The sequence below is a fragment of the Rhamphochromis longiceps genome, linkage group LG15 (assembly GCF_057381845.1).
Source record: "Rhamphochromis longiceps isolate RC_006_pf linkage group LG15, R_longiceps_female_GT1.1, whole genome shotgun sequence".
In the NCBI taxonomy this organism is placed as follows: Eukaryota; Metazoa; Chordata; class Actinopteri; order Cichliformes; family Cichlidae; genus Rhamphochromis; species Rhamphochromis longiceps.
Window position 1 is genome coordinate 3090634 of NC_140571.1, and position 9732 is coordinate 3100365.

Here is a 9732-nt window from a genome sequence, read left to right on the forward strand (position 1 = left end):
GACCTTTTTCTATTCACTTTGTTACTACATGATCTAGAAAGCCTACTGTCAATTTTTAAGAACATAAAATCAAGAAATAACCACCAAAAATAAAAGCATGAACAGCACATCTTGAAGAAACAGATTCTGAGTTGTCTGGTTCTTGTTTTAGGTGGTTAAAAGGGTAGAAAACTAGTCTGAATAATTTCAGTTCCAGAGACCAGAGGAGGCAGAAGCTGGGCTCTATTTCCTGTTACACATCAAATTTCCTACACATCTATTTCCTGTTTCTTGTTTCTGGTGGTTGTCGTCTGTTCTATTCTGCGCATGTCTGCTCTGTCTTCGCGCATGTGCAGTTCATTGCTTAGGAAGAAACGGGAAGATGTCTCTGACGAGGTGAGCTTCACGACAAAGCCTTTTGTAGTTATAAATTGCAAAACTGTTAGGAAATAAGATATCGATTCAACCGATTGGTTTCTGGTGTGTAGACTACGATTAATGTATCACACTGATATGTGTGGTATGTACGCTGTCGTTTCTGTATCTGATTTAGTCGATGCCAACGGCTACGGCTAGCAAGTAAAAATGTCGCGAGTTCCACATTTAGCATAGCTAGCTTATCAGCACGCAGTTGTGGTCACGATATGATGTAGTTCGTTGTGTAGACGTAGTTTAGGCAGCCACGTGTTTAAGCTTGCTTCTTTAACGTTTTCTCTTAACTTACCTTGATCATTAGCTATTTGAACTGACACACGAGTGTCTTAATTAACCTCGAAGCTACTTGTTGTCACTAGCGGCTAATGCTAGCCAGGGCTTAGAGCGCCTGTGTTACTGTTCATCACTTTGAGACTTACATGAGGATTCCTGTGTGTTCAGCTTTTTACCGGCGCCGACCCAGCTGTCCCAAGATCAGTTGGAGGCAGAGGAGAAGCTCCGGGCCCAGAAGTCTTACTCTACCGCCCTGGTTGCATCCCGTAGAGAGCCCCCTCCTTATGGACACAGAAAAGGCTGGATACCTCGCTCACTCGAGGTAAAACCTCTTGCTCGTATGGGATAAGGTTTCTTGTTTGGCTCGCTTATAGTTGGGTCCCTTTTTGTCTAACCTCTACGGGTTGAAGATGAAATCAACCCTGAGTTTTCACTGCAAAATATGTGTTTCTGCAGGACTTTGGAGATGGAGGTGCTTTCCCAGAGATCCATGTGGCTCAGTTTCCTCTGGAGATGGGTAGAAAGAAGAAGACATCAAATGCCCTGGCAGTACAAGTGGATGCAGAAGGAAAGATTAAATATGATGCCATTGCCAGACAAGGACAGGGAAAGGATAAGGTATATGGGCATTTTATCCCTTCGACAGTTAGCAGGGATCCTCTCAATACAATCCATACAATCCAAGAATTTGTCTTTAAATCATAATATAAAAATCAGCAATTCTTTTAAGGCCTGAATAAAACCTGTCATGTACATCGCTTTCGCACGGCCAGAAAATGACTTTTAGGCTTTAGTTTATTTGCATCTCTGGCTCTGTTTTCATTTTAAAAAGTGGTATTCCTTTATTGGTTTCATTTTTCATGCTTATAGGTGATCTTCAGTAAATACACAGACCTGCTTCCAAAGGAAGTTCTCAATGAAGATGCTCCAGGACTACAGAAGCCAGATGAGGAGGCTATACAAGAGGTAAGAGCACGTCGCCCTCAGAATTACTTTAGATTTGAGTGCTCACTTGTCATTTTTAGAACCATTTACCAAAGAAGTAAAAATTTTATATAAAGCCGTCACAAAGTGCTTTTCGGAGGTATCAATGATGTCAAAGAAAAAATGGACAACGTATATTTTTGTCCCAGTAAAGTTGCTGAGCGAGTGAAACAATTTGTCATAATTAGTTTTGACAACTTTGTATTTAGACTTTTTAAACTTAATTAGTAAGAAGTGTTGGACACCAGGATGACTGCTTATCTTTAAGATTCGTTTTAGTTGTCATTGTGAAATACAAGGTTGTCTAACAAAATTACTGATTCAAGTCTATTTAATCCTCCTGCAAACTAAACCATAAAGACCTAAATGAATGAATAAATAAGTAAAGAAAATAAAAAGACAGTTCAGGCTGTAGTGTTTTAGTGTACTTGAGATATTACTGATTCTCAGTAGATCAAAGCCTGCAATTGTTTGAGATTGTTCATCTCCCGATTTTGCACCATGCTCAACCTTCATCAGTTTATGTTGTTTCCAGTCAGGATGCTTTCTTACTACTACATGTTTGAGAAGTACAGTTTCTCTTGTGTCATGTGACTGCTTTTCTTGAATCTGGAATGTAAACATGATCATCCTTTTGTAGCTCACAGAGAAGACCCGTACAGCCCTGGAGAAGCAGGTGTCTCAAAAAATCGCTGCTGCCATGCCTGTAAGAGCCGCAGACAAACAAGCTCCTGCACAGTACATCAGGTATGTATTAGTCAGAAGATTATCAACACTGCACACAGTCAGGGAGGAGGGTCGGAAGGTTGACTTCCAGTTTCTGTAGTGCTCTGTAGTACATGGGCCTGAGGCCTTCTTTCAGTTCTACTCCTGTTCTTAGATTCTTTTAATGCGGGTACAACAGCTTTTGGGTATAGCTTATTAACAGTAAGCTAATGATGTAAACTAGCTAACATAACTACTCAAGTCTAGGAATCAATTCAGATCATCCCCCCAAATTACCTCTTTGTTAATAATGCAGCTCTCCTCTGGATTCACTTGAATTTCAGTCTACAAAACCAGAGTTTTGCACTGAGACTGTATTAGTTTAGTTAGTTATTGATTAATTTCTGATCATCCTAAAGGCTGCAATACAAGAACAGACGGTACGGGTGCAAGCAGAATTATGCAGAACCTTGAACACACTGATCAATTAGTCTGACTCGTGATTCTGAGAACATGCATAGATCTGTGTATTTCATGCAAGGCAACAACTTAACAAGAAGCTTTTTATTAGAAAAATGTGATGATCAGAGTTTAACTGATAAAATATATCACTAACTCATGACATGAAATGGAAGATTAACTTACAATTATCATTCACATTACCTGCACCACTTTGGCAGTTATGTTAATTGTTTATATAAATGGTCAAATGGTGTATCACTAACTTGTGGGATAGCTTTATGTTTTCTCCTTTCATACAGGATGCTGTTTAAAGGGCTATTAAATGAACTATTGAAGTATTTGGAGAATTCAGAAAGCTCTTATTGCTGCCGCGCAACTACATGCTTGTATTTTTAGCTTTAACGGATGTCAGTGTGGGTTAGGATAAAGTTTTGTCTGTCTGGCACTTTCCCCTCATCCTCTCCCTCTTTTCAAGGTACACCCCGTCCCAACAGGGAGTGGCATTTAATTCAGGGGCCAAACAGAGGGTGATCCGCATGGTGGAAATGCAGAAAGACCCCATGGAACCTCCACGTTTTAAGTAAGTAAACATTATCTCCATCATTAATTTATGTAATTTGAAATGTGTTCATTTAACCATTAATGTCTGTTTTGACACTTTAATACATAGTTATGATATCTAGATGTTTATTTTGTAGAATGTGTCCCTTTTGTGGGTGTGGTGTTTTGATCACCCTAGAAATTTAAAGTAAGGAGTAAATGAGGACTTCCAAGTAAAATGTGTTAAAAAGTCTTACAGGATTAATTTTTTTAAACATCTAAAATATTTTGCCTGTCATTCTTCGTGCTTCAGAATCAACAAGAAGATTCCTCGTGGACCGCCTTCTCCCCCTGCCCCTGTGATGCATTCTCCAAGCAGAAAGGTAGAGTTGGCTCAAACAGATGTCCGGCTTTTCAGGCATTTTAACACTGCATCCTAAATCAAGTTGCTTGCACTATGTTTGACAGTTTCTCAGTTTTGTTACAGATGACGGTCAAGGAGCAGCAAGAGTGGAAGATTCCACCGTGCATCTCCAACTGGAAGAACGCTAAGGTAACATGACATCTGAAATAGTTATTGGGTCGGTTTTGTTTTTTGTACATGTGTGTGCCCACTTTTTTTTCCTCACTATGCTTGGTTGCGCTCAGGGCTACACCATCCCACTCGACAAACGTCTGGCTGCTGATGGGAGGGGTCTTCAAACGGTTCACATCAATGAAAACTTTGCCAAGCTGGCTGAGGCCCTTTATATTGCTGATAGAAAGGTAACACATGATTGTCAAAGGGAATCTGAAAGGTTGTGCTTTAAAGTGATCGTTCGTTGGTTATATTTAAATGCTGATTATGTCTGCAGGCCAGAGAGGCCGTGGAGATGCGAGCTCAGGTAGAGAAGAAGATGGCTCAGAAGGAGAAGGAAAAGAAGGAGGAGAAGCTGAGGGAGCTGGCCCAAATGGCTCGAGATCGCAGGGCAGGGATCAAAAGTCACGGTGACAAAGGTGAGCCCTGAAGATAAGAGCCAGGAATATAAAGTTTACTTAATATTCATGGGTGTATCTGTGTGAGGCTTTTCTGAGCAAGTAGAGCGGACTCTGTTATCAGTGCTGTCACCACTGCCAAATCGGGAACATGACCGGCATAAATTATGACAACATTTTTCAGTCTGCCAGTGTTGACAGGACCAGTAAGCTGTGAAATGATGTTCCTGCTTCCCCACTGATAATTCACGTATATTTTTGAGAGGAAAAATCAATGTTTCGTGTCTATTTTTTTCTTCTTCTTTTTTTTACGCCTTGAATGACTGTTTAGCTACAGGACATTGACTGTGATTATAAAATAGAACTTTTGCTGTGGTAAATGCTTCATCCATCAGCTGTGATTTTGATTCAAATATTCTAAGGTTACTTATAAAACCTTCTCTTGTTCTCTCTTTCTGCCCCGCCCTGTTCCCCTGCTCTTTTCACCCCACACTTCTGTTGCACCATTTCACCTCATGTGTACCCCTTGCTTCTCTCTTCTTCTTTATTATTCGTTTTTTCTTTGCACCCTGTTCTCTCCCTCTTCCCATCCGTCCATCTCTCGCGGCAGGTGGCGAGGACGGCGAGGCCAGGGAGCGTGACGAGATCCGCCATGACAGAAGGAAAGAGAGGCAGCACGACAGGAACATTTCCAGAGCTGCTCCCGATAAGAGGTGCTGGACACGCACTTTAAACGCACCGCATGTGAACTCAACCACCCTTTCCCTCTAAACACGCACGCATACACGAATGCAGTCCACACTGCTGAATCATTCATGGAGCTAGAGCTAATACTGAACAAACGCAGCAGGATCCAGCAGCGCGCTCAGGATCCACAGACTGTTTGTGCATGGGGGATGCGCCGCCAGTGTGCATTTGTGTGTTAAGTCATGTGTTCTGCACGTCAGGTTGTCAGTTGATGGAACTGTGGGTCCGTGGAGAAGGGAAGAAAGTGAAATTCAGAGGAGAGCTCATTACAGTCACAATTCCAGCTGTCAGAAAGCACAGACCTTGTTATCTTAAAATTACTTTTCACTTGACTGTTTGCTGAAGGACAATCAAGATGTTAAAGTCACCAAGAACTGAATAAAAAAACTTCACATTTCAATATATATTTAAGCTTTAAGGCCAGGATACAGAGTTTAAGCATTCATGCAAGTTTCTCCCAGCATTTTTCCAATAAATTTTTATGTATTATATAACATGACATTGAAATGACACTTTTATTCTCTTTAAATTTTTGAAGCTGTAGCACTCACATTATTACAGCACTTTTAAAGAAAGTTAAAGTAAACTTTCTCTAAAGTTTTCCATGAGTCATTTCTTCTATCTTGTCTTTGATTTCTGCTGAACATCCCTTTGATTTCCTCTTTCCGCGTCCCAGGTCGAAGCTGCAGAGAGATCAGGACAGGGACGTCAGTGAGCTCATCGCTCTGGGCAAGCCCAACCCTCGTTCCTCCAGCGAGGCGCAATATGACCAGAGACTCTTCAATCAGAGCAAGGTTGGAATGATTCTCACGTTTTTAGTTCCACTCTTCCAGCGTTCACATCTTGGGTTTTTTGCTGTGAAGATAAATGTAGCTGAAAGTTTCAGTTCCAGATCAAACTGGATCTTAGTCTTTCTTTTTTCCCTCTTTCTTTTCAGGGTATGGACAGTGGCTTTGCTGGTGGTGAAGATGAGACGTACAACGTGTATGACCAGCCTTTCCGCAGTGGCAGAGATATGGCCTCCAACATCTACAGGCCCAGCAAGAATATAGACAAAGATGCTTATGCAGATGATTTGGACTCACTCATGCACAACAACAGGTATGAGGACTTTTTCTTTTTCTTTTTTTCTTCAGACGGCGTTATTTGACCTGTTCACCTTTTTAACTGTTCTGGGAAGAAAATGATTACAAAAATGTTCCTTTTTATATTACTACTGGGCTTGCCATGCACAAATAATCTCAGGGTGGTTACATTCCTTCCTTCACCGGGGCGAACCATCGGTAGATGCCTGGTGCTGTGACCCTCTCTCACCTCTTAGTCTCTTATCCACTGACCTGGCGGACCTCCCTCTTGGTGTCAGAACTAATTCCGTCTTGATGCCCACTTTAAAGGTTTGGCGTGATATTACTGCCCACGTCGGAAGAAGAGGTTTCTCTAGTGCACTGCAGCCTCTAACTAGGAATAAAGCTTTCCCCCCGGGTATTGGCATTAATATATTTGATGATTGGTATTCCAAAGGTATAAGATTTATTTGTGATCTGTTCGAAAGGGGTAGTTTTATGGCCTTTAATCAAGTTCAAGTTAAGTATAATTTACCACAGAAACACTTCTTTGGATTCCTGCAAGTAAGGCATTATGTGAACTCCCTTAAATTTCCAGCCAATCAACCAGTTTTGAACCCTGTTGAAAGCTTTCTTCTCAAAGTTAACGAGGAAATGACTACAAAAAAGAAATTTATTTCTCTTTGTTATGGGAAATTGTTGTCTTTGAACTTTATAACCACTGATAAGGCCAGGGTTCGGTGGGAAACCGACCTCGAAGCTCAGGTTGGTGCGGAAGCATGGTCCAAAACTTTCAGATCTGCCATGAAATTGTTTCCCTGTAACAGACTAAAGGAAAGCCAGTACAGAATCTTACATAGACTACAGCGTACGCCGGAGTTCCTAAATAAAATTCACCCTCAGATTTCTGCTCTTTGTGTGAAGTGCAATACGGCTGTAGGGACCTATTACCACTGCATATGGCAATGTCCTTTAATTACTAGATTTTGGAAGAATATTGCTATAGAGCTTTGCTCTATTTTCCACCGAACGATCCCACTGAACCCTATGCTGTTCGTTCTGGGTCTATCTATAGAAGGGCTCTCTCTGTCTTCTGTACAGATGCTTTTGTTAAGTAAACTTTTACATTTGGCGAGGCGATGTGTACTGTTTCAATGGATTCAGAGACGGCCTCCTACTGTTACACAGTGGTACAGAGAACTGCTCAGGGTGCTGCCGATGGAGCGCCTCAGTGCCATCATAAAGGGCAATTGTAATGCATTCTGTAGCATATGGCAGCCTCTGCTTGATCACCTACCTCATGACCTTACTGTGCTATTACATAAAGGGGACTCGCAGTTTGTTTTTAAACACACTGATTAATGTCTGTGTTTTCCCCCCCTTTTTTTTTTTTTTTTTTTTTTTTAATTTATTGTTTCCCTTGACTTCGAATGTGAAACGCTTTACATATTTTGTCCCAGGCGTGTGTACTGGTAACTCATATACCTGCATTTGCTTTGTTATTTTTTTTTTTCTTTTTTTTGTGCTTGGCTGTGCTGACTTGTTGCTGTTCGTGTTGTTCTGACAAAATCAATAAATCATCGTTTCAAAAAAAATGTTCCTTTAAGATAAACATAATGTGTTGACAACACATCCAAAATTTAGAGTCACCCAAGGAAGGACTGAACACAATAAATCAAGAACACCTTGGACTTACTTTATTATATTCATATTCTCATTATGAGGTCATTTCAGAGATATGTTTAATATGTCTAAAAGGGTAAAAAAGCTGAAGTGGTGGTATCTGTGTCAGCTTTATTTGGATGTCGTATTGTTCCAGCAAGTAATTAACAACATAACTCAGGAACACAGTGACAGATGTGTGATCATACTTCCTCATGTGAACCTTATTTCAGAGCTTTCTGCCATGGATACAATTTGGTATTCCAATACGCTCCGTCTGCACAGGACGTGGGTCGCTCATTGTGCATCGTTTGGTGCTGACGGTTTGTTGCTAGCAGACATTCCAGGCTCCGGTTACCTAAATAACTTTGTCATATATATTTTTTTTATACCAGGTCATATGTCAGCTAGTGGTATCCTGCCTTCTCATTGGTAATTCCTTCAGTCGCTCGCATTGGGAGTTGATTTTTCCCGGAGCTGGTCAATTCACATCGCCAGCAGTTTTCTCACTTTTATAATAACTTGAAGTCGTCGCTGTTGTCTTGTTTGAATTTTGCGTTTGAAAATGTGTGGAATCTAAGCATAGTAACTGTTAATTAGGCTGCTACCAAGATGGCTAAGCCTGCGCCCTTTAGCCAGGGGAGTATCTATGTTTCTTTTAAATGACAAAGACCTAAAAAATTTCAAGGTTATTCTAATTTTATTTTGAGGCACGAGACAAGCATTCACATGAATCCCAGCAGGAAGTCTCGTCCTTGAGGCAGCAGTGCTACACTCGGCTAGTCGAGCATAGCCTGTCCCATATGTTTAGTCACCAGGTTGTCATTGTGCTTCAGGAGTGTTTGGTTGGCCACAGGGTGCGAGACCATTGTGCAAAACAGAATGTTGAAAACAGTTTTTGACTGACTTACCAGAGACATTTGCTCCATGATATTTTCAGGGTCATTTTCTTCTCATTCAAAATGTTCTGCCCCTTGTCAGTGAGTCCGTTTAATAACCTGCAGATCAGGTAGGGATTGGTAATGAGTTATTTTCCTGTCCACTTTCAGGTTTGCCCCAGACAAAGAGTTCTCAGGCGCCGACCACGGGCAGAGGCGCGAAGGACCTGTTCAGTTTGAGGAGGATCCCTTCGGTCTGGATAAATTTTTGGAGCAAGCCAAGCAGCACGGCGGCTCTAAGAGGCCATCCACTAGCAACCGCTCCAAGGATGACTACCACGACAAGAAGCGCAGGAAGGAGTGAGAGCAGCTCGGTGCACTTCTCATACAGAGGGGGAGTCAGTGCATCCCCTCAGCGGTTGAGGGGTGTTGTGGTATACAAGTATCTGTCAGGACTGGACATTAAGATTGATGTCTTCTTTCAGTGTGAAAGAGGGTGTAAGGCTGTGTAAAACGCTTGTTTTTTGTTTGTTTTTTTGTCTATTAGACTTCATTAACCCATGTTGAGCATTTGTTGTGAGGCAAAGTATGAGTGGGCTCTGCATCTGAAACATTACTCTTTATACAGTGCAACCTCTTTCATTTCACATGTGGCTAGGAATGGTGATAACTGACCCTGGAAAAAATGTAGATTTTAGTCACTGTCTGCTTTTGTTTTTATAAACCTGTAATGCTGAAGGTTACAGAATAAACTCAACAGGAATTCCTCAGTATTTACCCCCTTTTTTTTCCTCACTTTCTCCTCACATTCCCTCCTTTTTTTTGTTATGGCAGTGTTTTATTTAAACCCCTCGTACATTTGTGAGCACAGTCCCTGTTTTATGGCAGATGTGTACAGCAGCTTAAATGTATCTAGAAGATATAAATCCAGCCAAATTTATAGTTCTTGTACATTACTACCAATGGATTGAGTTTCATATCGTGTGTAACTGCTGTGCTTTTTTAATTAGTAAACAAGTTTGACTTGT

At 41.2% G+C, this 9732-nt stretch overlaps 1 protein-coding gene across 1 annotated transcript; it reads left to right on the forward strand.

Annotated features, from left to right (window-relative positions):
- Window positions 1-255: 255 nt before the first annotated feature.
- On the forward strand, window positions 256-9732 carry snw1 (SNW domain containing 1). The gene is made up of 14 exons (XM_085382263.1): window positions 256-375; window positions 856-1009; window positions 1144-1305; window positions 1558-1653; window positions 2312-2418; window positions 3314-3418; window positions 3692-3761; window positions 3866-3931; window positions 4027-4143; window positions 4233-4374; window positions 4964-5066; window positions 5777-5894; window positions 6038-6201; window positions 8876-9732. The coding sequence occupies exons 1-14, from the start codon at window positions 362-364 to the stop codon at window positions 9066-9068; spliced, it is 1611 nt and encodes a 536-aa protein (XP_085238389.1). The 5' UTR covers window positions 256-361; the 3' UTR covers window positions 9069-9732.

Bases quoted from the DNA above. Each gene is read 5' to 3' on its own strand.
- snw1 (XM_085382263.1), top strand. The intron at 3,762-3,865 runs GTAGAGTTGGCT...GTTTTGTTACAG, and splicing joins TGCATTCTCCAAGCAGAAAG to ATGACGGTCAAGGAGCAGCA. The intron at 6,202-8,875 runs GTATGAGGACTT...GTCCACTTTCAG, and splicing joins TCACTCATGCACAACAACAG to GTTTGCCCCAGACAAAGAGT.